The following is a 26,954-nucleotide window of genomic DNA, read 5'->3' as shown; positions in this document are numbered from 1 at the left end:
ACCCTCCTAGTGAAAAAGTTTTTCCTAATATCCAACCTAAACCTCCCCCACTGCAACTTGAGACCATTACTCCTTGTTTTATCATCTGCTACCACTGAGAACAGTCTAAATCCATCCTCTTTGGAACCCCCTTTCAGGTAGTTGAAAGCAGCTATCAAATCCCCCCGCATTCTTCTCTTCTGCAGACTAAACAATCCCAGTTCCCTCAGCCTCTCCTCATAAGTCATGTGCTCCAGTCCCCTAATCATTTTTGTTGCCCTCTGCTGGACTCTTTCCAGTAGTGTGGGGCCCAAAACTGGACACAGTACTCCAGATGAGGCCTCGTTTTGCCACCTACATGTGTTAATGAAGGGGTGGCAAATGTATTAACCCTTGGCACTGGCAGTCTAGATTTTCCAATAGCAAATACAAAAACAAAACAGTGTAATACTTGCAGGCAGGCAACCCTGACAAGGGACAGCCTGGAAGAAAGACAAAAGAGGAACTCGCTGAGCCAGTTCTCTGCTCTTCCTCAGTAAATTGCTTCTGTCCAATTACCAGCAGTGTAAGGCACAAAACCTCTATGCTATTCAAAGAGAAGGAAGTATAACTCACTGCAAGGGATGACAAAGCACATACAAAGAAAGCTCACAACCAAATTGCAAGTCCGTGCAAAAAAAAGTGAAGGAAAGGCCCACTTCGTAGACAAGATACTTTAGAATACATAGAAAAAATAAAACTGTACCCTGCTAAAGAGCCACCTTACTTGTAAACTTCAAACCACCCAATTTGGGTAAAATACAGCAACTATACATTAGTGCGTAATTGTGCCAGCCTCCTCTTAAATCAACAAAATTCACAGGGAGAAGCACAAGTCTAAATGTTAACATTGCTTGAGAGACATGGAAAGGAAATTCCCAGAACTTCAAATTCAAAATTTGGGGGCGGAAGACAGAGAGGAGTTGGATTCAAACACCAGGATCCATAACAGCCTCCATTGTTACAGTTCTGGTTCACTTCCAAGGGCAAATATACCTGTTTTTCTGATCGAGTTCAGGTGTGAAAATTGGACAATATTTACCATCATTTTAGGCTGAACTCTCACAAGAACAGCTCAGCAAAATTTATACCAGGGGTAGGCAACCTTTCAGTAGCGGTGTGCCGAGTCGTCATTTATTCACTTTAATTTAAGGTTTTGCGTGCCAGTCATACATTTTAACGTTTTTTAGAAGGTCTCTCTCTATAAGTCTATATTATATAACTAAACTAAACTATTGTTGTATGTAAAGTAAACAAGGTTTTCAAAAGGTTTAAGAAACTTCATTTAAAATTAAATTAAAATGCTGATCTTACGCCGCCAGCCTGCTCAGCCCGCTGCCAGCCTGGGGTTCTGTTCTGAGCGGGGGCTACAGCCAGGACACCGGCTGGCAAGGGGCCGGCAGCTGGGACCCCAGGCCTGGGGGGGGTTCTGGGGTCAGGGCAGAGGACTGGGTGTGTGGGGGGGTGCAGGGCAGAAGGCTGGGTGTGTGGGGGGGTTCAGGGGTCAGGGCAGAGGGCTGGGGGGGGTGGGGGAGTGGAGGGCAGAAGGCTGGGGGCATGGGGGGGTTCAAGGGTCAGGGCAGAGGGAGCATGGGGAGGTTCAGGGGTCAGGGCAGAGGGCTGGGGTGTGTGTTTGGATGTAGGCAGAAGGCTGGGGGTGGGGGGAAGTTCAGGGGTCAGGGCAGAGGGCCAGGAATGTGTGGAGGTGCAGGACAGAAGGCTGGGGTGCTTCGCTCGTGGGGGTGCTCCCAGTGCCCTGCCCTGAGCAGCTCATGGCAGGGGGCTGGAAGGGATATGCCCTGTGCCACCCCTTTCCCCAAGGTCCTGTCCCTACCTCTTCTCTGCCTCCTCTACGGAGCAGCGAGCGCACTCCCCCTCGCAAGGGCCACCAGCTGATTGGCGCAGGGAAGAAGAGGAGGAGGGGGAGGAAAGACCACGCTGGGGGAAGAAGCGGGGGAGGGGGGAAGCTTGGCTGCTGCAGGACCAAGCTTCTGCCTCCTGCCCCCACAGGGAAGAGCAGTGGGCGGGGGGGCTGAGTGGGGTGGGACCACGGCAGGCAGCAGCGTACCACTCAGAATTGGCTTGCGTGCTGTGTTTGGCACGCGTGCTGTAGGTTGCCGACCCCTGATTTATACCATCCAACCCAAACCCAATCATTGGCCTTGGTTCAATCTCTGACCCAAGCCATAACCTGATGCTAATCCACATCCAAACATTGCTGTTGTGGGCCCATCTGTATTAGTAATCAGAGTTACTGGGAGAAAGGGGAAGCCTTCCCTGAAGCACAGCTCGCCCTGACATGGCATTGTGCTTGTAACGAAGTCATGATGCTAACTGGCAACAGCATAACAACTTCTAAGTCATCTGGTGCCAATGCATTAAACATAGAGTTATGGATTCACTGAAGAGGGATAAGTGACGAGAGAGGCTGGACTGAAAATGAAACGGTTTCAAATAAGAGTTAATAACAGCAGGGAGACAGGATAGGAATCTATTGGCAAAATCTTATTGGCACAAAATATTTTCTTTTAACCATATTCCAGTGTAAGAATCTCCTTAAATGGGCAACTCTGCTAGCCCTGATTCACAATGGCTGACTATGCTCAGCACTGCCAGCGTCCCGACTGCAAACTCCAAGATGTTCATACAACTGTTAGGGAAGTGAATTATAAACATTCCATGCAAATTCTCTCTTTTTAAACAGACTGTTCAAATATTCTGCAATAAAAATATTAAATAATAGAGCAATATTCTGCAAAGGCAAAGCATTGCAAGAACCCTTTGAAGTTTTCTGCATCCTAACCCTTTCTTCTCTTTTTTGGGTTATTCCCTGAAAGACACTGAGGGGGTAAGGGAGCGAATCAGAGATCAATCAACGTGAAAGGAGCTTAAAATGGCTTTAGCAAATGGAAAAGCTCTGCCACTTAGACAGCCTGAGAATCAGAAATAATAGCTCCAGATATAAACATGCAACATTTGTTCCTGCTGAGATGCCTTCTCCATCCATTGTCTGTGGTTTCATAAGGGCTTTTGCACTAGTTGAGTCAACATGAGGGTCAGTTATACCAACTCCACACTCAGGACACACTTGAGAACAGAGGACAGTTGTTTTGTTGCAACAGTGTTTACAGTTTTTACTGAGTTAAACAAAATGACATTTTCATGCCATGAAAGATTGTTTGTTCTGAGGTCTGACTAATTATGCAAGAGCATTTCCTGGTGTGGAGTAGACAACACAGACTTCCTTTCTACACAGTAAGGCATTTAAATGCCAAAAAACAGACTCACACTGTACAGCCAGGCTACAACAAAGAAAAAGAACAAAACAAACATGAGAGGAATTGTAAAGCTGTACAGAACAACTGATTCACCGCACTGCTAGGATTTAGCAAGTGTTCACTTTGGGTGTGTTGCTTGCTCCATAAAACACTTAGGCATTTGTATGTGCACCAAGAACTAAGATGGTGACACACTTACTAGTGCATAGCAAGTGAAGAGAGCCCAGAATGGGTCACCTGTCAATCCAGGATTTAAGGAATTCTGCAGGTAACCTCTATTCACAACAGTTTTACCATGCCCATTTTATAAGTCAAAGGAAAGGCAGCACTGCGGAGGTGTCCTGCCCACGGCACACAAGAGGAGACAGATGATGAACACTCTTTGCTTGAGTTGATTTGGCTCTGAAATGTGAACATGAACATAAAGCATTGTAAGCAACTGCAAGCTGAAAGGGGACCACCTCTAAGGGTGGCAGGCTCCCATGGGTTTCTCCTCACACTGAGGGAAGCAAAGCCAGACCTCCTGAGGATGATGTTAACTTCAAGGAGCAAAGATGTCCCCGGCAATGGGCAAAGGAGAGGCCCAGGCCACTGTCCCTGGCCACATATCCACCTCCCAGTCACTGGGAGCTTCACACACTCTGGTGACTGAGGCAGGCTGGACATTATGTTCTGGCTGCCTGTCCCAAACTCCCCTCTCCTTGCAGGTTACCACCAGCATCGTTCTCCCGGCCTCCCAGGGGCAATATTAAGAAAGAGATAGCTAGCCTTCATGTCAGGAAATCTTCCCCAACAGTAAAGTCTTCAGAGCAGGCTCCTGAGAAAGCAGCAGAAACCAACTGCCTGGGAAAATTAAAACTAAACTGGGCAAGACATTAGACAGAACACTATAGGGAGCAATCCTGCATTGACAGGGAGATGGACTGGATGACCGAGTAGGTCCTCTCCATCTAACTTCTATTCTCCAGTGTGCTCCTGCACTGTGACTTGGCATTTACCTCTTTTGACACCTTTTTAGCACTCATGCATCACAGTTAATGCCATTTCTGAAAATAGGACAGAACATCAGACATTTTTAGCTTCTGAATGTGAAAGTGGCTCTCCTAGGATTACCGTGTGAGAGGTACACACGATGTCAGATGAGGTGAACAGAGTTCCCAAATGCTTGTTGTTGTACAATGTACTATAGCAGCTCAGAGAGACAGAACAACTTGATGTAAAAAGGTCTGAGTTACCAGGAGACAGGACCCACTAGCCATGGAAAAACTAACATCCTTTAAATGGCATTGGGAAGAAACTCTTCAAACTTGATTCCTTTTCTTAGAACACTCAAACAAGCAAAGGTCCAAGACAGGTATAGATAGATGAACTGTCGCCTTCTTCCACTAGCAGATATTTCATCCCTCTCTAACCATCTATCCCAGGTCCCCTGGTTAAAATGAAAGCAAGCCACAGCCCACGTTACTCAAATAACCAATAAAATTTCTCTCCTTTTAAAGATTACTGGCTTTGTTACTCGTTGTTTCAATATTAAAACATATGGAGATTGTGGCGTTCAGAAATTTCTTGGGATATGTATCGTCTACCCATAGAATTTTTAATATGGGTATCAAATTATGTATTGTTTATTTTATAACAAATTGCAACACACACACACACACACACACACACACACACACCCTCTGCATCCAACTAGCCCATGATCAAAATATGCTGATGTGAAGCTTTGGAAAATTTACTTTCAAACTATTCAAGTGTTACATTGTCTAGTAAAATTTGCTTTAGAAAATATTTGGCATATTGTTTTTTCAGCAAAGAGCATAACTCATAATGCCACATCTGCAGCTTGTCCCTAACACTAGCCCAGCATGATGCAGATTCAATGTAGCCCTCCCCAGGACACATGCTAAAGGGTTTATTGGATAGCTTCCAAGAATAGAGAACACGTTACAAAAAGTCTTGCACCTCTCATCCCAAAAAAGGGCAGGCTATGGACGACTAGTGAATTTTCTACTTCATCTGAACGCATGGCAGCCTTGTCACTGTTCATGAGTCCTTGGAAAGGAGAAGCAGCGTGTGATTAGGCTGACCAGATAGCAAGTGTCAAAAATCAGGACAGGAGGTGGGGGGTAATAGGTGCCTATGTGAGAAAAAGACCCCAAAATCGTGACTGTCCCTATAAAATCGGGACATTTGGTCACCCTACGTGTGATGCATGGAATATTGAAGGATGGCCTCTCATCTATGTTCATCTTAGATTCCCATCGGATTTACGCAGTGGCATAGCAAAAAGAGGATTCACTGGCATGGAGGGCAGTCTTCTGTGCATACAAGTTCTTGTGGCCCTTAAGCAGGCTGGCTACAGCCCTAATTAAGTAATTTGATGAAGTCTTTCTATTAACTACATTAGGCTTTAGAACCAGCCCTTACTGCAGGAACCTTCGACAGCTGAGCATCTATCTATTAGTCTAGTGATGGCTATGAATGGCTTTTTCTACAATGAAGGTACATTTACACTGCAAAAAAACAAACGAACAAACCATATGCAGCAAGTCTCAGAGTGCAGGCTAAAAATAGCAATGTAGATGTTCCCACGCGAGCTGGAGATTGGGCTCTGAGACTCACCCCCCTCGCTGGGTTATAGAGCCCAAGCTCCAGCTTGAGTAAGAACATCTACATTGCTATTTTTAACCCTGTGGCACAAGCCTGAGTCTGCAGACCTGGGCTCGGAGACTTGCTGCCACAAGGTTTGGGAATTGTTTTTTTATTTTTATTTTTTCTGGCAGTGTAGCCCGGACACCTGCAAACTAAAAGTTATTTGATGAGTGCATTTGGACAGTAGCAAGTATACTATAAATACAGCTTCACTGAGCCTGCCAGGAGTTGGAATTCTCCAGGAAGCCAAAGTAGATGAGTTGCCAAGAAACTGACATATGATACCAGTTATTTCCACAGGATCTGCACAACTCTCTGGCTTGGGCACCAGGCAGGCAACCTCGCATGGATCAGCAAGGGTATTTCCCATATTTTAATGCTAAGGGCAGGGGGTGGGGGAAGAAGAGAAAAACAAAAGCGTTAAAATAGTGTTAGCATCAAAGCCTGTAGACAGCAGGACCCTTTACAATAAAGAGCATCAAGGGTGTAGAATGGTGCCAGCTGCACAAGGAAATTTGTACTGGATTCTGAAGCACATTCATTTAACGTTTCTTTACAGCAATTTTTTTTCCTGATATTTTAAAGGCAAGACTGTTTTATTCAGATGTCCTGCCACGCTCCTAGATATTCTGAACTAACTTACGTAAATGCTGATGAACCCTGACGACAATCTCAGTTTCATCTCCACCAACAGTTGTCCTCAGGGCTATTCTGCTTCGCAAACCATCTTATTTTGGTAGAGAGAAGCACAGTATCAATGTTTTAAATTAGGATTTATTCAGCAGTTTCATCCAACTCACACTTTCAGTTAGCAAGGGCCAGAGTTGTGGAGACCACGAGGCTGCACCTGCTACCAAAGGGAAGTGCTAGTATGCATGAGCACAGACTAGAGAGCAAAAAATGAACATGTATTTGTGAAGGTACTGTAGAAAAGAAAAATCTGGAGGAATTTAGGTAACAGAAGAATGGGGGCTGCCCCCGTCACAATGGATAACCAAAAAAGTATTTTTGCTAGTGAACAAAACCCAGAAAAGTCAAGATAGGTCATAGCCCCAGAATTCAGATTCTGCCCAAATTTTGGAAACATCCAAGGGGGATTTGGTCTTAGTCCATCACTACCAGAAAAGTGAAATTGACCAAGAAAGTCAAGCTAGTTTTGCTGTTTAACTAGCAATGCACAGTTGATCTCAACAGGGTCAACTGTAAGGGTTCTTTTTTTAATCTCTATTCTTATTTTAAATACTTGACCTGCACCAGTGATTGGTATTACCCAAGACACAACAAAAATGTAACAACACTTAACCACGTACTTAACTTTCCCTTTGTGAGTCATTTCACATGGGAAAAAGTTAGGCATGTGCTTAAGTGTTTATAGGGACAGAGCCCAAGATGGTAAATGCAGTAAATTGTCCTTCAATCTGCAGAATAAGTGTTTTTTTCTGTTGAGGCATCACTAAAAAAAAAAAAAAAAACCCTCTACAATACAATGATGTTTTGGACAAATCCTTTAGTATACAAAGGTAGTTCATACCTCACCAAATAAAGGTCAACTAAATAGAAAATCTAGGACATTCATAATATGGCAAATATAATCATGGTCTCATGGACAGCTGCACAGTAAATACTGATCCAAGTTTGACTCTGTTACTTATTTAAAATCTCTGGATTCAAACAGTACAATAGCTTCTGGGAGTGCCATAACTGCACCATCCATCCCAACAGGCTCAGCAAAGACAGCGAGCCCACCACCTCCAGACTTGTCCTATTTTTAATTTCATCCACAACAACATTTTCAGGACACCAGCTGACAAAACATAAAGCTTTAAACCCAAAAGAGAGATTTTCTCTAGTCTTGTTAATGCAATACGAAGGGTCACACAAAACCAATTACTGCCCAAGTACTTTCAGTCTTTGTGACAGCTACACTGGAGTCTACTCGCTATGGCTGCAATACTGCAAACTGATCTGAGTGGGTGAACCCCTGCACCCATCTGGCACCCTACTAACAGAGTTCCACACATCTGTAACTGTGGAGTGGCTTACACGCTCATGGCCTAACCTGTGTCTTTTTTTTCATATCATAGAACAGTGGCTCTCAACCAGGGGTACACATACCCCTGGGGGTACACAGAGATCTTCCGAGGGGTACATCAATTCATCTAGGAATTTTCTAGTTTTACAACAGGCTAATAAAAAGCACTAGTGAAGTCAGTACAAAATGAAATGTCATACAGACAATGACTTGTTTATACTGCTCTATAGACTATACACTGAAATGTAAGTACAATATTTATATTCCAATTGATTTATTTTATAATTATATGGTAAATATGAGAATTTTTCAGTAATAGTGTGCTGTGAGACTATTGTATTTTTTGACTGATTTTGTAACCAAGTAGTTTTTAAGTGAGGTAAAACTTGGGGGTACACAAGACAAATCAGACTCCTGAAAGGGGTACAGTAGCCCAGAAAGGTTCAGAGCCATTGTCATAGAACACAAAATGTCTTGCGCTCTCATATTTCTTCTCTCACCCTGCTGAGACCACACATTGGTACATGAAAGTGTGAATTTCCTTCATTTTCTTCCTTCTCTCCCCATCACACAGATCTTTTAATTCACCTTACTTTCTTACGGATTGTTTAAAATAAGCAAGGAATGTTAATATCTTAGAGCAGTGGTCTCCAAAGTGGGGTATGCACAAGCGGATCCTTCAAGGTGGTGGGTGGCTTTTTTTTTTTTTTTTTGCGCGCTTGGGGCGGCAGGGGGTGCATGCTCAAAAATTTTGTACTGATAGGGGTGCACGATCAAAAAAGTTTGGAGACCACGGTCTTAGAGAATGGATCATATTTTAAATAAGAACAACAATATCCCCTACTTCCTGGAAAGAAAACAAGTGCTCTGATGAACATTCACTTTGAAGAAAAACTCAACTGTTTTGTCTCTGTCCAACAAATATTTTGATGCATTATGAGACTGACTTCCAGCTGCACATGCTCAGTAAATAGCGTTACAAATGCTCACAGGAATATTTAGCTAGTAAAGAAACAACATAAATTGATACGTCTTTTACCAAGGCTAGTAAGTGTTGGCAATTATATACCATGTGGAGAGGTTATCTGCCAAGGTAGGTAAACGTATGTTTGTTTTTTTAATTCACCTGCAGAAACAGACCTGATAGTTAAAGTTGTACTTTTTCACATCACCATCCTAGGTACCCATTGCAGTCAGAGAAATTTTGTAATGAACAGAATCACTGAAAGGTTAGCATTTACCAAGTGAGAAAGCTTTCGATTGGAACGTCAATGAACATCTCAACTCTTTACCATTTCCACTAGCAGTAGCCAGACTAATCAGCATAGCTATGAAACTACTGGGATTTTATTTTAAGGAAGAGTTCTGACAGAAATACCACAAAGATCTGACACTGATCCAGAGATCCATAAAAATTTCCTTTTCAGAAGAACGTTTGTTCATTTGCTGGTTTAGGATTAAACTACAATATACCTCTCATAGGAATACTTACAATGCCTTTCAATATTTTTCATGTAGCTTAAATGTGATTCATTAAATTGGGATCCAAACAGACTATTGTGGGCATAAAGCGAAGCCCAGAACTTTAAACAGTTTAATTTGGAACAAGAGTGCCACTGGTTAATTTAGTAACTTATCCTTTGTGCAAAAAAAAATGTTGTGCAAAATCAGAGGTGCTGTATCGCTCTCATTCCTTTGGGGATGCATTTAGCAGATTTTTTTTTTTTTTTTTTTTTTTTAAAGAGAGAGAACGTTTACAGACTGATATATTCCTTAAAAAAAAAAAAAAGCACACTCTCTCACACGTATTAGTAAAAAAGTTTTTTCTAGGATGGCCTTTTTCCACTGAAAAAAAGGTTACATTTAAGAAGGGAGAGATTACCTTAAATTTGAGGGCACAGTTATCTAATACCCAGCCCTCACTGGAATAGCCATCCTTAGTTCAGTCACCCAACAGCCAATTCTCTGCAATACAAACTAAGCTGGCCAATTCTCACGCAACAGATCAGTGGCAAAAACTACAGTAGAACACATCTCTAGATTCCCAGTCTCCTGCTCTTATGTGTCATGCTGCATACCTTATGTCCATAGCTATAACACAAGAACTAGGGGTCAAGAAATGAAATTAATAGGCAGCAGGTTTAAAACAAACAAAAGGAAGTATTTTTTCACACAACACAGAGTCAACCTGTGGAACTCCTTGCCAGAGGATGTTGTGAAGGCCAAGACTATAACAGGGTTCAAAAAGGAACTAGATGAGTTCATGGAGAATAGGTCCATCAATGGCTATTAGCCAGGATGGGCACGGATAGTGTCCCTAACCTCTTTTTTCTAGAAGCTGGGAATGGGCGACAGGGAATGGATCATGTGATGATTACCTGTTGTCCATTCCCTCTGGGGCACCTGGCATTCGTCACTGTTGAAGACAGGATACTGGGCTAGATGGACCTTTGGTCTGATCCAGCATGGCCATTCTTATGTTCTTATATGTTCCCGAATTATTTACATTTCCTTTCCCACCTCCAGTGCAATACTGCCAATTCTTAAAATAGAAAATTCACCAGCTGAGCCATTCAAGCAGTAGCCTGAATACATAAAACATTATGGGATATTGTCATCTTGAATCCTGCCATCCGCTGCTAACACACTCACCAGTCTGTAGAATAATATTTATCTTTCACCCCACGTGTTTTACTGCTTGCTGTTGTCAGTACCCTGGAGTGCACACAGCACTGTACACCTGTCATTTTCTGCTGCATCCCATTTGCTTCATCTCTGTATTCAGCAATGGTTTGTTGATGCGTGCCTGGCTGGGCAGGCTGCTGAAATTGCTGATAAATTAGCAGGCTGCTCAAAAGAGGACTTTAGCTCAGCATTAAACATCTGTTGCCTATGAGATATCTGATACATTTCACAGCTGTATATCATTAATTATTTATATTGTCATAGTGCCTAGGAGCCCCACTCATGGACCAGAACTCCAGTGTACTGGGTGCTATACAAACAGAACATACAATCTAAGTGTAAGACTAGATACAGACAGACACATAGGGAGTACAAGGAAACAAATATTACTCAACATGATAAACAGTAACAACAAGGAGTCTGGTGGCACCTTAAAGACTAACAGATTTATTTGGGCATAAGCTTTCGTGGGTAAAAACCTCACTTCTTCAGATGCATAGAGTGAAAGTTACAGATGCAGGCATTATATACTGACACATGGAAAGAAGGGAGTTACTTCACAAGTGGAGAACCAGTGTTGACAGGGCCAATTCAATCAGGGTGGATGTAGTCCATCCCAATAACACTGGTCTAAAATTTTTGAGAAGTCGTCTGCTTCAGAGATAAAATGTGCTATTTATTATGTATTTTGATGTGCTGAATTCAAATATGACAATTAAATATCTTAGAAACAGTAGCCAATCAGTTGTTTTAAGTTTTTACATTTTATGTCTATGTATATTGTGTAGATAGTAGAGTTTTAATCATAAATTGTAAACCTAGGTCTTTTCATGTGTTTATGGCTGCTTTACATGATAATATTTCACCTGCCCTGTTTATGTAACACTTTAAAAATCAGCAAAAGGGTTATATGAATAAAATTTATTATGAAACAAAAGGCAAAAAACTATTATGTACATAGTTTAGTCCTATTCAGTGTCTACTTGGCACTTCTTGGCTTGTCTCTTGTATTCATTAAATGGAGCATCTCTTGTCACTGTTCAGCAATAGTCTGCAAGCATCGATAGGCTCCATTTACCCTGATAGCGTTTCTCCATTGTTGCAATGTCCTGGTGAAATCGCTCTCCATGCTCGTCGCTCACTGCTCCGCAGTTCGGTGGAAAAAAATCTAGATGAGAGTGCAAAAAATGTATCTTTAGTGACATGTTGCAACCAAGGCTTTTGTATGCCTTGAGGAGGTTTTCCACCAACAACCTGGTAGTTGTCTGCCTTGTTGTTACCGAGAAAATTTATTGCCACTAACTGGAAGGCTTTCCATGCCGTCTTTTCCTTGCAACGCAGTGCATGGTCAAATGCATCATCTCAAAGAAGTTCACGAATCTGAGGACCAACAAAGACACCTTCCTTTATCTTAGCTTCACTTAACCTTGGAAATTTTCCATGGAGGTACTTGAAAGGTGCTTGTGTTTTGTCAATGGCCTTGACAAAGTTCTTCATCAGACCCAGCTTGATATGTAAGGGTGGTAACAAAATCTTCCTTGATTCAACAAGTGGTGGATGCTGAACACTTTTCCTCCCAGGCTCCAATGACTGTTGGAGTGGCCAATCTTTCTTGATGTAGTGGGAATCTCTTGCACGACTATCCCATTCGCAGAGAAAACAGCAGTACTTTGTGTATCCAGTCTGCAGACCAAGCAAGAGAGCAACAACCTTCAAAGCGCCACAAAGCTGCCACTGATGTTGGTCATAGTTTATGCACCTCAAAAGTTGTTTCATGTTGTCATAGGTTTCCCTCATATGGACTGCATGACCAACTGGAATTGATGGCAAAACATTGCCATTGTGCAGTAAAACAGCTTTAAGACTCGTCTTCGATGAATCAATGAACAGTCTCCACTCATCTGGATCGTGAACGATGTTGAGGGCTGCCATCACACCATCAATGTTGTTGCAGGCTACAAGATCTCCTTCCATGAAGAAGAATGGGACAAGATCCTTTTGACGGTCACGGAACATGGAAACCCTAACATCACCTGCCAGGAGATTCCACTGCTGTAGTCTGGAGCCCAACAGCTCTGCCTTACTCTTGGGTAGTTCCAAATCCCTGACAAGGTCATTCAGTTCACCTTGTGCTATGAGGTGTGGTTCAGAGGAGGAGGATGGGAGAAAATGTGGGTCCTGTGACATTGATGGTTCAGGACCAGAAGTTTCATCCTCTTCCTCATCTGACTCAAGTGAGAATGATTCTGGTGCATCAGGAACCGGCAGTCCTTCTCCATGGGGTACTGGGCGTATAGCTGATGGAATGTTTGGATAATGCACAGTCCACTTTTTCTCTTTGACACACCTTTCCCAATTGGAGGCACCATGCAGAAGTAACAATTGCTGGTATGATCTGTTGACTCTCTCCAAATCATTGGCACTGCAAAAGGCATAGATTTCCTTTTCCTGTTCAACCACTGGCGAAGATTTGTTGCACAAGTGTTGCAGCATATGTGTGGGGCCCACCTCTTGTCCTGATCTCCAATTTTGCAGCCAAAATAAAGGTGCTAGGCTTTCTTAACTATAGTGGTTATACTGCGCTTCTGTGATGCAAAAGTCACTTCACCACAAACATAGCAGAAGTTATCTGCACTATTCACACAAGTACGAGGGATCTCTGCTCACTTTGGCTAAACAGAAATGTGTCCCTTTGCAAAATCAAACACTGACAAATAAGAGAACACGACACTGTATGATTTCTAGAGCTGATATAGGGCAATTTGTTCAGCAGAGTGATGTAAGCTTCGTTATGATTGCATCATCCATGACTTCTAGGAATAACATGATGCAATTCATATCATGTATGACGCAATACCAGCTTCAGATTGCATCATTCATTGTTTTGCCTAAAAAGCAAGTACTGTCCAAACCCAGTCATAGATTTATTCACAGATCCAGTCAAAGATGTATTTTAGTCATTTCTGGTTTAAATTGAGATCCCTTCCCTTTATAACTCACTTATCCTCCGCCATTCCCAAGTCAAGGGTCGTATATACTGACCCAATAGCATATCTTGAAAACTAGAGCCAATCAACAATTTTAAGCATCGTTTTCGTTCTCAGTGACCCAGAATTAGTAAAGTTTGACTACATTTATTTCAGAAGCATTTTGGCTGTAGAGCAGTGTAATAGATAAGAGGTGTCAATTCCAGGAGAGGAAAAGCTGCTTCTGTAATGAGCCAGCCACTCCCAGTCCCTATTCAAGCCCAGATTAATGGTGTTAAATTTGCAAATGAATTTTAGTTCTGCTGTTTCTCTTTGAAGTCTTTTCTGAAGTTTTTTTGTTCAATGATAGTGACTTTTAAATCTGTAATAGAATGACCAGGGAGATTTTGAAGTGTTCACTTACTGGCTTTTGTATGTTACCATTCCCGATGTCTGATTTGTGTCCATTGAACAAAATGGATGAGGTGGGTACGAGGGAGATCAGGAGATAAGATGGAGTTACTCTGGCAAGCATAGGAAAATTTGGCAAGTGTGACAAGGAAGGAGGAGGTGAAAGCTGTAGGATGGGAAGGGAGATGGTCACATCATATTTTGTAAGAAATTGGCACACTCCTGTGCAGAGAAATGGAGGCCAAAGGAGGGGAGGGTCTGATGAGTGAGTTGAACAGGCAGCTGGGATTGTGGGCACAAGATTCAGTTAAGCTGGGGAGTTGTTTTGCTAACAAGATGGCAGAACTGAAAGAGAGGAGAACAAATTTGTAGTGGAGGGAGGAAGTCCACCTGGTCATGGGATGACCACAGACGCACCATGTAGTACATATGTCTAAGCAACACCTGAACCAAACTCCATTCCCGGCAGTCAAATTCTTTCAAGAAAGGGTCACATAGGAGACAAAAAGGGACAAAGTCTTTGTGTGAATTCTAATTTATTGCAATTCTATTAAACTTGAAGGGAACTACGTGAGTACCTTTAGGTCAATGATCCAAATTCTCTGCTAGTGTAAATGAGTGAAACACCATTTAAGTTTACTATGCTGCCTCCCTTTAGACCAGCAGAGAATTTGGGCCACAGCAGCAGTGACACAAAACAGCACCCATATAGTCCTATGCCAGAGAAGGATAGAAGATAGAGACCAGCGCTACACCGTGCAAGGTGTTAAACCATAAATGTGTTTCAGGCTTGCTTCAAAGGTACATGATAGAGGACAAAAGGTCTTGGGATCCTCCAAACATAATTAGTCGCAGAATTTCACGTGAAGTTGAAAGCATTTGAATATTCCCTGGAGAATCTCTGGTGCCCCCAAACAAGTAATATGTATCCCCACTATCCACCAATACACTGAAAGGGAGATGAACCTTAGATTAGAAGAGTCTGGTACCAAGTATCTAATCTTGCACGTTTTTCAATTAGAAGGTGTCTGTGTCTAAATTTGTAGCAGCTGTTCAACACTGGGGCACTTTAAAAAAAAAATTCTTGTAGGAACAACACATTTTATATTAACTTGCTCTTTGTGTTAAATTGAATTCCTGCAATGATTTTGTCTCATGATTCCATGTTACAATGCAACTGCACAGAACTAAGAACAGACAAGCAAGGATGCAGATTTAACTCCATTTGGACAGCTCAGCTACAACATATGTTGTATCAAACTGGATTCTGACATAAGTATGTGAGTATGACTTAGTAACACCTGCTAATACCCCTTCAACTTGGAACCATTGTCTTTTTAGGTGGAGAATTGTGAGTAGGCAGATTTTTTTTACTTCAGAATGGGACAGTCACATTTTAAAGCCTCTCTACCCACATTACTGACACACCACCAAAACCAGAGAATTTCATTTTTACTTTTCACTATGTTGATACTTTACTCATGTAGGAGGAGACTGGTCAATTTCATTCCCTGGTTCTCACCCACTAGTAGGTTCATGACACTGCACTGGTAACTTATAAACAAGGGATGAAATCTTGGCTCCAGTGAACTCAGTTGCACCAAATAAATTGAGTGTAAATTTTACTTGAAATCATAGGTTGTATTTAGGTCTAAATTATGGATAGCAGTCTAGTCCAGCCTTCACACATTTTAAGCACATATTTATAGATTTAAACATATATTTGATTATTTTCTCTTTAGCAGCAGATGTATTTCTTACTTATCAAACATTATAATTGCCAGCAGCAAGCAGAACTGCTCCACTCTAGGAATTGGTATAGGCAGTTATCCTGATTAGAAAGGAAGACACAAATCCTGAAGAAACTCAGTGTATTCAGCCTGTAATGAGCACAAACATCCAGAGCTAAGAGAAATGCTTATACTGAAAGTGGAGTCCATAAGCAGCAATTAATGCCTCACAAGCTATCATGAACAATAATTAAATTTTCATAATCTATGGTGTTGTGTGTTAGCAGCTATTATAATTATCACCATAACACCTATTATTTACACCAGGAGTCATAAGCAAGAGCATTTTAAAAAACAGCTGTTTAACTGGAGTGAAACATTTCACAACGCTAACAGGCTGCTCAGAATACATTTGAGACATCATGGGATGGAGGGGAGCAGATAAAGATGGCAGAGCATGGACACGTTTACAGAGGATCTTTATTACAGAACTAAAGACTAAAAACATAAAAGATTTTAACGATGAGGACACCGATGAAACCATCACCACTAACTGGTGTGAAATGATTCTGCTGCTGCTCCACACTCCTCTCCCCACACATATGGGAGCCCCTGAGCAAAGCCCAGGTCTTAGCTGCACTATCTTCTGTTACTAGAAGCTAGATCCCTGGTACCTTTGAAATAAAAGAATCAAGTAGAGAAGGGGTAGGGGATGAATAGGAGAGGGAACGTATAACTAACAACTCAAGCAAATACCCACACTACGCATTCGACTTAATCAGTTTTCTGAGGACTTATTAAATAATTATGTCACAGCCAGCTGCAAAATTTCAAATCACACAAAATTTTGACACAACATAGAAATGAAAAATTTTTCCAGTATTTCCCTCCCCCGTTCTCCCAGTTAGCGCCCATTTAAATTATCATCATCACTCAACCTTTTGCTGCTCTACACCTTGAAAATAATTCAGCGTTATGAACTTCTTGTTCTATTTCAAAAAGTAGACACAAACAATTTAGAAGGAGCCGGACCCTTTCTGCAGGACAATACAAAAACATTTATCAGATGGCGATAAGAGTTTTGCTCAGTAGCACAGAAAAAAATACACAGAATACAGTAAAAAGTTACTACCACAGTAGTTTACAGGCTAATGCCCAGAAGCTATGACTATTTGTCAAATTTTCAGTTGCTCATGCATTGCTTGGCCTGTGCGCCATGGTCTATATTCTGGAATTACTGGGTCTCAAAGGGGATCTGCTGCACACTGACTATACCAGGATTTAAATGTGCAGATCTTCTTAGTCAGGTAAAACTCTTATTTTAAACGCTTAAGTGAGATTTAAGTGGTGTTTAGGCAATTTTCTGGCACTCTACATAGGGATGCATTCCAAACCGAGTGCGCCAATCCCAGCATTTAAATTGAAAATTATTCTTTTAGCAACATCATATTATGCAGCGTCTTTAAACAATCCTGCTCAAAAAAAGTATATTTAACATTATTCATTTCAAGACAGAAACCTTAACTTCAGAAACACTTTATACTGTCCTAGATGCTCATGTTAACTATGATCTCTGAATCGGTAAGATAAGCACACTTCTAAATTTAAGCACACGAGTAATCCCATTACATTTATTTGGCAAACCCCAACTGCCAGCTTCAAACAGAACAGCTCCACTGTAGAAATTAATGCGCATAATTATATGCAAAGCAATTCAGCATTAGTGTTCCTCAGCTGCTTGCTTCTCTTATACTCATGCCTCATTTTTTCTTACACTTGACAGTGACTCAATCTGATTTTGCATCACCCAATCCTGTGATTTTCAGCCTTTTCAGGTTGGTGACCACTTAGTCAAAGTCAAAAAGTTTCACAACCCCTTATATTTACTATAAAAATAAGAATAATAAATGAATCGGTGATAATGATAAATATATGTGTGCATGTTTCAAGGGGTAGTCAGAATATTTTGCCTGGAAGGATAAGAGCGTGCAAGGACAAGGAACAAGATTTTCTTTGCTTTAGGTTGTAACAACATTTTCAATGGCTCACAACCCATCAGTTGAGAAACACGGATATAATCTATTTATTCCATTCAGAAAGCAAGTTCAATGGCTCATCTTTCCAAAGAACTGTCAAAGTTCCTCTCACTCAAAATCATTCTATTTGCCCTCCATTGTACCTTCTTCACATCTGGGGGTAGTTGGTCTTTGGGGTTTTATATCAATTACGGCAGAGCCTCATACTAAATTACAGAGAGGGATTCACAGCATTAAAAGAAAAAAAAAAAAAACAACACTGATTTTTCATCTTTAACCTTACATGTTTCTACCTTAAGTACCACAAGAAACTATTTTTCATGTTTATTTAGAAAGTGTAATCCTGCAGGTGAATGCTGTTAATACACTTGTTCTGGAAACGGTATGGTCTCTCAAGAAAATGTTTTGGATTTTTAGAAAAAAATCCTTACATGCCAAGGTTGATGGACCTTCTCATGTTCTAGATACCAAAGTGATCAATCAAAACCATGTAGGAGGATTAATAAAATTCAATACAAATGAGACTAATTTGATTTTATGCAGATCAATGCTAGTAAAATGGTCAGGATTTGCAAATGGACAACCAGTAACTGGCTTTCTGATGATACTTACCACCTCAACTTCACTCAGGTGAAGCACACAGTAATCTTGCTAATGAAGAATATCAATAACCCCTTCATAGATTAGCCAGCTGGTGAGTTATAGGAATATTTCATTAAGCAGATAAATTTAAGAGCTTCCCCCCCACCCGATAAATGATACCTACTATAAGTGCAACTATAACAAAATTTCTGTAACCAAGTACCATATTTTCCATCAACATGGAACATCAGTCATTAAACAGAATGAAATGTACCTATACTCCATATTCTCAGTGCCCTTGAAGGATGTTTCAGTGAACAAGCACAGTATGTACATACTATATGCACAGGAAAATAGATGTCTCTTAAATCTACTGGCATTTTTAATGTGGCTCAGAGTCAGCGGGTCAGTCTGTCTTACCATTGACCCTCAATACCATTTCCAAACAGTTCAGAGTTGGAAAATTATTATTATTCCAAACCTCAATAAATTAAGCTATCACTTCCTTCTGAGCAGCTAAGTTTGTACCAGATTTGAAAGCTATGGATCAAGACACAGGACGCATACAACTGCTATGCCTGATTTATGCATATAAATACTCTGTTACATGCCCATTCTATGCATTTACAAGCGTAACAGGCCTAGCTGGCCACATGTTCATGCACATCATAGATTAGGCATGCCCAAATGTGTATCCATGCCTCAAGCTGAAAATATAGCCATTTATGTCTAGCCCTCTCAGCATCTTGAAAGCCCTTTCCGGGCCTTCTTCAATGTGAAGTATCTTTTGAAAGCTATGAACCCTTCCCTTGGTTGAAAGACCAGGATGGAACTAATTGCTTGAATAAACAGTTTGCTTTCATCTGGCTGACATCGCAAATGCCATCACGTTAACTCCCTGTGATGTTAGTGTTTGATATGAACCCACACAACCAAGTAAGAGAGAAGAGAAGAGAGAAGAGATTCCAGGTGGGCACTCTGGACCTGATTCTGCTCAGCCTTGCACCTTCAATGATCACTGACACCTATGTAGAGTGAGCGTAGAACATTCCTGAATCAGAATAGGTGCCATGGAGATGACAGTAAGGCTCTACTCTCACTAGAAAAAAAATGTGGGTTAACTCAATTTTGCTAAGTTGAGTTAATAAACATGAGGTAAAAGCCTAGCAAAGACAAGACAGTTTGCATTCTCACATCTGTTAGTATATTGAGATAAAGAATAAAGGAGAGCTTAGGCCTTAACTTCACCTGCTAATTTGTGTGCAAAGTACAGACTATCCTACCTTCACTAGGATTTTATGTCAAGTTAAGAATACACATTTTTTTCTAGTAAAGACAAGACAACCAAAGTGTAAGGAAGTGTAGTATCAGGCCTCAAATCTTTAACTCGTCATGTTGTATCCTCCCCCACCACGTCACAGTTCAGGGAGATATTACCTGTCTCAATTTCCTGCAAAGCAGCACATAAAAGGGTGGATTTTGTTTTAGTTCAGATTTGTTTTCCCCTTCAATGTGAATTCCTCTCTGTGGGTGTACGTATGTAGAACAATGCTAGTGCAAGAAGTTTTTGTAGTTTGAGGCATACTCTATAACTGCATATAGAACCTGCTATCCCTGTTAGAACAACATAATGCAGCTCTCTTGCACAAATTCAATTAAAAACAAACATTTAAAAACAAAAATGTGTAGTGATTTAAATGGCCAGCTGTTTGTGGCAGCAATCAGGAAAGAATCCCTACTTACAACAGGCAGCTTTGCCTAGGGTTACCATATGTCCGGATTTTCCCGGACATGTCCGGCTTTTTGGGCCTCAAATCCCCGTCCGGGGGGAAATCCCAAAAAGTCGAACATGTCCGGGAAAATAGGGAGGGGCCGGCGCCACTGGGTGCTGGGTCGGGCCGGGGCCGGCGGTGCTGGGCCAGGCGTTGGCCTGGGGCCGGCACCCCAGAAGCTGAGCCAGGCTGGAGACGCTGGGGCCGGCCGCCGGAGGGAGCCGCTTGGTTGGGGGGGGGGGGGGGCAGACTGGGCCGCGCCTCCTCCCCCCACCCCAGCTTACCTGCTGCCTGCTTCAGGCTTCCCGCAAATCAAATGTTTGCAGGGGAGGGGGCGGAGAGGGGGCGGGGACTTTGGGAAAGGGGCGGGGACTTTGGGGGAGGGATGGAGTTGGGGCGGGGGCATGGGCGGGGCTGGGGCCCTGTGGAGTGTCCTCTTTTTGGACACTCAAAATATGGTAACCCTAGCTTTGCCACAAGGTTCCAAGTGCAGTAAGACGTTAGGCACTGCTGAAGACAGGACATCCATCTTGATAGACCCATCTGAGTGAATATGGCAAGTTCTGTGTTCCAATTTTTTGAAAAACAAACCACTTAAACATGCTATTTTTGTGTTTCAGCAAGCTCTCTCAAGAACAGGACCAATTTCCATCCATTCTGTGTGAGACTCTCTCAGGCCAGCACTTTCTCAACATCTCAGATAAACTTGGCAAAATACAGAGCTATGAATACAACTATAGCACACAGAAATTCATTATGCAAATGGTGTGCACACAACTGGCTTTTCAGGGAGGAAATCCTTGTAGAAACAAAGCTATGGGATTAAAGGAGCTTTCTGTGATCATCAATTTACAAGCAGTGAGGAACTATAAAAGGTCAAACTTTCCATTGCATTTGGGAGGTTGGGTGCTGTGCCATATCTGCGTAGTTTGGTAACTGCTTTGAATAGATGCTCAAGAAATCTCTGTATTGCTTTGAGCTTGTCGCAAAGGTCAAACCTCTTTCCAGGGAAACAGCATTTTAGAAAAAGGACATAAAAGTGAACTCCAGGACTACAGAATAAAAAGTCAGAGGAGAAAGCAAAGCATGGTTTACTCACCAGGCGTGTATTAACCACAGGAAACAGCAATGCCAAGAGGGCCCCATTTAACATATGCATCTGTAACCTTAGAAGAAAGAGGGGCAATGTTATTTTCACGGCCTGGAAATTAAGTATCAAATGTGTACTTTCCAAACATTTTATGTACTGTAGAATGATTTTCCATAAAGTAGCAAAAGCTTTGCACAAGCTCTGTTGGCTTGAATTTGCATAAAGCCATTAGGAGTCCTTGTGGCACCTTAGAGACTAACAAATTTATTTGGGCATAAGCTTTCGTGGGTTAAAACCCACTGTTAACTGTCATGAACCGGATAAAACCTTCTTAATAAACAAACATTTAAATAATTTCCTATAGTAAGAATGCTTTCTATAATGAGCTTTGGATTCCTGAGTGGTTTGGACTGCTGGTCTGTAATATGGTCATGCCTGGGGCTGCTGGAGGGTTTTTATTTGGGGGCTTAAAATAGGTATTTCACTTAACGCCTTTATTCCTACTCAACAATAAAAATGCATGATGTCAAATTAAGACTTCAGAAATTTAAGCAGCAGCACTGTTTTTATGAGTGGTATCTAAGTTTAAAATATAAGAAAGGTTCATGCATTCTGCATTCAAGCCAACAAGGCAAATCTTGAGAAGGGGACATACAGGGAAAACACTACTGCAATTAACATGCTGTATTTCCTATAACTGCAGGTGATCTCACCTTAAACTACCATCTCATCTCACATAATAAGTGGAATCAGTCCTGTTTAAGTCTGCATTACAGAAGAGATACAGTGCATATAAAGCTCCATATGGTGAGTAGGGCTGGCCAAAGAATCTGTTCAGAGTAACACTAGTTACAAATGATTCCATTCCCCCCTCCCCAAAATAATTATTCACAGGAGTAATCTCTGCTGTTCCACAATGGTATTTGTGAAATACATTTTCCCCATCATTTGGGGAACATTTTATTTGCAAGTTATTTTCCCCTGTTCTCCAATTCCAAGACAAAAAACCAAGGAGCTACACCAGCAGTTCAATTGTTTGTGCACCCTGAACCCTGCAGATGTGAGCTGCAAGGGGAGCCAAGCCTAACAACTCATCCCTACCTGCTAATCATGATATTAACATGCTGAAATAGGCAAGCCAGTGGCAAAAAGGCTAACACAGCCAATACATTCCTATGAATCCAAGCATGCATTGCTGTAAGATTGTATTTTGATAGAGAAATGAGCATATCCTTGAGCTCAGTATGCATTTCACTCACAAAAGGAGTACATGGTTCTGTTCTCTCAAAAATCTCAGTTCATCCAGGCTTAGTCCTCAATAGTCCTCTTGTATATCCAACTACAACTCAAGAGAATACGAATGCTGACTGAAAGCACAGTGTGCTCTCCTCGGTCATGCAGGATCCCAGCTTAATCCAAAATTTAAAAAGAGGCAATCTGACATTCCTATGCATGGAAACAAAAGTTAAATATCAAGGGATGACTGTCCTGCAGAAATATAAAGTTAAAACCAGACACCAGTAAATCTTTGGAAAGTTACTTTTATGTTTGCTTACAAATTCACTACATCTTTAGACCGTTTTAATTACAACTGAATTCAAGCCCACCTGGACAAACCACCTCTAGAATGAATGCAGAGTCTGTATTTATTTTCTCCTCACCCAAAATGTCTTCAAAGAAAACGATGGGAACCACAGGTCTGAAGTGGAGCAGAGCAGTGTAGCTGCCCAGGCTGGATACCAGGATTCTTGGGCAATGGTGCACTTGGTGAGAAGGAACAGGAGACAGGAGAAATGGGACTAGCAACCCTGCAACTTGGCTAATAAAGAGAAATGGGAAGGATAGAAGGTCCACCAGTGCCTGTTGCGGGAAACTGCAGAAGTGATCATCAAGTAAGAGAAGCCCACCTAATCCAGGCAAAGTGTCCTTGTTCAACTACAAGAGAGATCCTGTTGATGAACCAAGGGGGAAAATTCCTCCCTGATTCCACGTTTAGAGATTAGTTCACTCCTGTGCATGAGCCCATCCCCGTCCCTGGTCTTCAGAGTCTGAGCTGCAATGTCTACACTGCTGTTTTTAGTGCCATAGCATGAGTCCTGCAAGCCTGACTCTGTAGTCCCAGGCTCAGACTCACTGCCATGGGTTTTAAAATGCAGTGTAGACATACATGCTTTGTCTAAACTTTAAATTTTTAGTTGTGTTTTAACACTTGTTAATTAACATGACTAAATTATAGAGTAGACACTACACAAACTTTGTGCCAGGGTATGTGTCTGTTCCTTGTCATGTTTAACCACTGGCTTCTAGCATCTACTCTAAAATTTACAGTTATCTTATTTAGCATGTATTAAAACACAACAAAATGAGACATAACAATCCCTGTCCGGCAAATACAGAAGAAAGTTTAAGCACTTTAAAACACAGTGTTCGTTATGAGCTACACAGGGAAAGACGAACTAGTAGTTAGGGTGTTAGCCTGGGATTCATGAATCCTGGGTTCAATTCCCTGCTCCGTCCACGGATTTTCTGGGCAAGTCACTTAGTCTCTCTGTGCCTCAGGTCCCCTCTGTAAATTGGATAAATAGAAGTTCCTCACAGGATTGTTGTGAGGATAAATGCATTAAAGACTATCCAATATTATGGTAATAAGGGATCATTTAAGTACCTATGATAGCAAGCCAGCCACTAATAGGGTAGAAAGAGCCTAAATTTCAGTCCTTTTAAGCTACAAGGAGTAATTGGTACAATATCTGGAACACCTGTTTGTATCATTCTAGATACTTGTGGAGGGGATTTCAAACTCTAACACTTGTATATTAAAACACTGCCCCAGAAAAGACACTGACTGCTTCAAAAAATTGAAAACATACTTTAGAGCAGGGGTTCTCAAACTGGGGGTCGGGACCCCTGAGGGGGTCACAAGGTTATTACATGGGGGTATCGCGCGCTGCCAGCCTCCACTCCAAACTCAACTTTGCCTCCAGCATTTACAACGGTGTTAAATATATTTAAAAGTGTTTTTCATTTATAAGGGGGGAGGGGTCAGACTCAGAGGCTTGGTATGTGAAAGGGGTCACCAGTACAAAAGTTTGAGAACCACTGCTTTAGAGTAAGACAGACAAGACACAAGATGGAGTAAGTCTGATACTATAACCAGCACATGAAACAGAATCCAATTTCTGTGGTTTGCTCCTCGGTTGATGTTTTAGTCATAAGCTTTATCTGTTAGCATTCTTTCCTAAGCCACTACTTGCCTGACCCATTTCTTGCCATTCTCCCTCTGAGCAGGGCCGGCTCCAGGCACCAGCCCAGCAAGCAGGTGTTTGGGGCGGCCAACGGAGAGGGGTGGCACGTCTGGCTCTTCGGCGTCAAGTCCCTCACTCCCTCTGGGAGCGAAGGACCAGCCGCCGAATTGCCGCCGAAGACTGAAAGGGCGGCGGTAGAGCAGATCACGACTTTTTTTTTTCCCCCCTTCCTTTTTTTCTTTTTGCTACTTGGGGCAGCAAAAATCCTGGAGCCAGCCCTGCCTCTGAGCAAACAGTTAAGTTACTAATAGAAAGATATATTGACCTCAAATTTATGAGAAAGTTCTTTGAATGCACAGGGCATTGGAATGGGACTCAGGAGACCTGGTTATACTCTTGAGACATCATTGGCAGAGCCAGGTCACTTCACCGCCATCTCCCCTCATGCCCTGTCTATTTAGATAGTAAGCTTTTGGGGACAGTGGCTGTCCTTTACTGTGTTCACACTATGTGTCTACCACAGTGTGGGCCCAGTTATGGTTAGCAACTTTAAGTGCTACTGTAACATACATAATTAAATTTCAGGAACAGGACAAACATTCACACCAACAAGCTTATCTTGACCTGTGAGCAAAAAGGGGCAGAGGAGCTAAGCCTGCAAGCCTCATTGCTGAAAATGCTAATGCTAAAATCTCATTACAAGAAGAATCCCGGAGTCTCAAATAAGGACATCCATACAAGCCAGAGCTGACAAGGTGGTGAATAACCAAAAGGTAGCATCATTTTTGAGCTCACATCTGTGGCTTAAACAGTAGGAACGTATGTATCATTAGAAACCAAAACAAAATTTCAGCCATCTGGAAGCCAGTATTATATTTTTACTCTAAGGTGGGCTGCCACACACAGGCTGGAGTTTCTGCTCATTATCACATTGGCTAAAAGCATTTAAGAGTTCTCAGCCAATTGTTTTATATAGCTACTGCGGAGATTGAGGCTGTAGTCAATTAATGCACTAATGAGCCACCTGGAAATGCAATAACATCTTGTTAGTCCAGTTCAAGTATTTTGAAATGTAAGAAGAAAACTTAAGTCTTCATTTCACACAGGCCACCACAGCCATCAGAAAGTGACGTTTTACAGTCCCTACCCAAACTGAGCTGGAACAGAAACATTGACCATAGGGTACAAGGATTTGTATCCCCTTACAAATCTCAAGTCACATAGTCCCCTGGACAAACTCATTTAATCCTATCTGGACTATTTGGTCTGTCCCCTTTTAACATATCCTGTCGCTTTATTATAAACACTTTACCTTTTATCTCTACAGGCAATATCCTGCCATCCTTACTCAGGCAGAACTCCTGTTTAAGTCAAGGAGTAAGAACTGCAGGATTTAGGCTTATATAGCAAGGGTTCAAAGACATGCTATTTTATCAATCAAACTAATATGGAAATTTCACCAGGATTCATGCTAACAGTTCTAATAACCTTGACTAAAGAACATGGAAACTGCATTTATCACTATAGGTTCTCTCGAGTGACATACTGTAAAGGATAATCTAATTGTACATATTCTTTCCCTTTGGACTCCATAGGGACAATGTTCAATTATAATAAAAATATCTTTGCAAAGCACTGCATAAATCAGTTACTGTGATTTCAAAAAACACACCATACCAGGCACATCAGGGTGCAGGAACAGCTATTACTGGACCCAGGAAAAAGGGTAGTTTTCATTTTTAAAAAGAAAAAACAGTTTTGATTGAAATTGGGTGAAATCAAAAGTTTTGTTATGAGACTTTGCACTGTATTCAGCAATCCAAGAGACAAAGCCAGTGTCCCCTTAAGAAAGTCTACATGTTCATATGCCAAAAGGAAAAGAGAAGATCCATGCACAAGTGTAAGCAGATTCTATTATAATATTAAAAGATAATCCTAAATTCAATAAAGCAGCCTGACATCTGGACATTAGAGCACAGACAGCCCTCCAAAGAGTAGACCACCCACATTCCTCTTTTAAAAATTTCTTCTGCTTGTACTACTTAATTTTCAGAGTCCCCACTTCTTCCAAACTGACACACAACCTGTGAAATGAAAATACTAATTTTTCCTCTCTCTCAGAGGCAGGGTTTTATTGGGGTCAGGACACATCAAGATGGAGACTGCAAGAGGAAACAGAATCTCAGGCATCAGTTACAGAGCTGATCGTTGGCAGACGACATGTATTTTGCATATCTGAAACAAGAGGCTGTAGCTTTTGCCTAATTTGGTACACCCAAGACCACACAATAGAATCCATACATTGTTCACTCCCTTCTCCTGAATGCATTTTGTTTTTGAATTTGCTGCAAGTCACCCACATAAGAGATTCCCTTAGAGTCAATATGGCATTTAGAAAGCCTATTCCCGGATATTAAAAGTACAGTGTCCAATGATTCTCACAGTGAGCATTTT

The 26,954-nt window shown here is 41.6% G+C and overlaps 1 protein-coding gene across 2 annotated transcripts in view; it reads right to left on the bottom strand.

Annotated features, from left to right (window-relative positions):
* TMEM164 (transmembrane protein 164) overlaps positions 1–26,954 on the bottom strand; it is a 91,608-nt gene that overhangs the window by 13,213 nt on the left and 51,441 nt on the right. For both annotated transcript variants that reach the window (XM_054039719.1, XM_054039720.1), the window contains one exon: positions 21,265–21,331. In XM_054039719.1, coding sequence (XP_053895694.1) covers positions 21,265–21,331 — 67 coding nt within the window. The remainder of the gene's footprint in view (positions 1–21,264; positions 21,332–26,954) is intronic.

The sequence above is a fragment of the Malaclemys terrapin genome, chromosome 9 (genome assembly GCF_027887155.1).
Source record: "Malaclemys terrapin pileata isolate rMalTer1 chromosome 9, rMalTer1.hap1, whole genome shotgun sequence".
NCBI lineage: Eukaryota > Metazoa > Chordata > Testudines > Emydidae > Malaclemys > Malaclemys terrapin.
The sequence above is the reverse complement of the archived record's forward strand: the minus strand, read 5'-3'. Positions and strand labels throughout refer to the sequence as shown.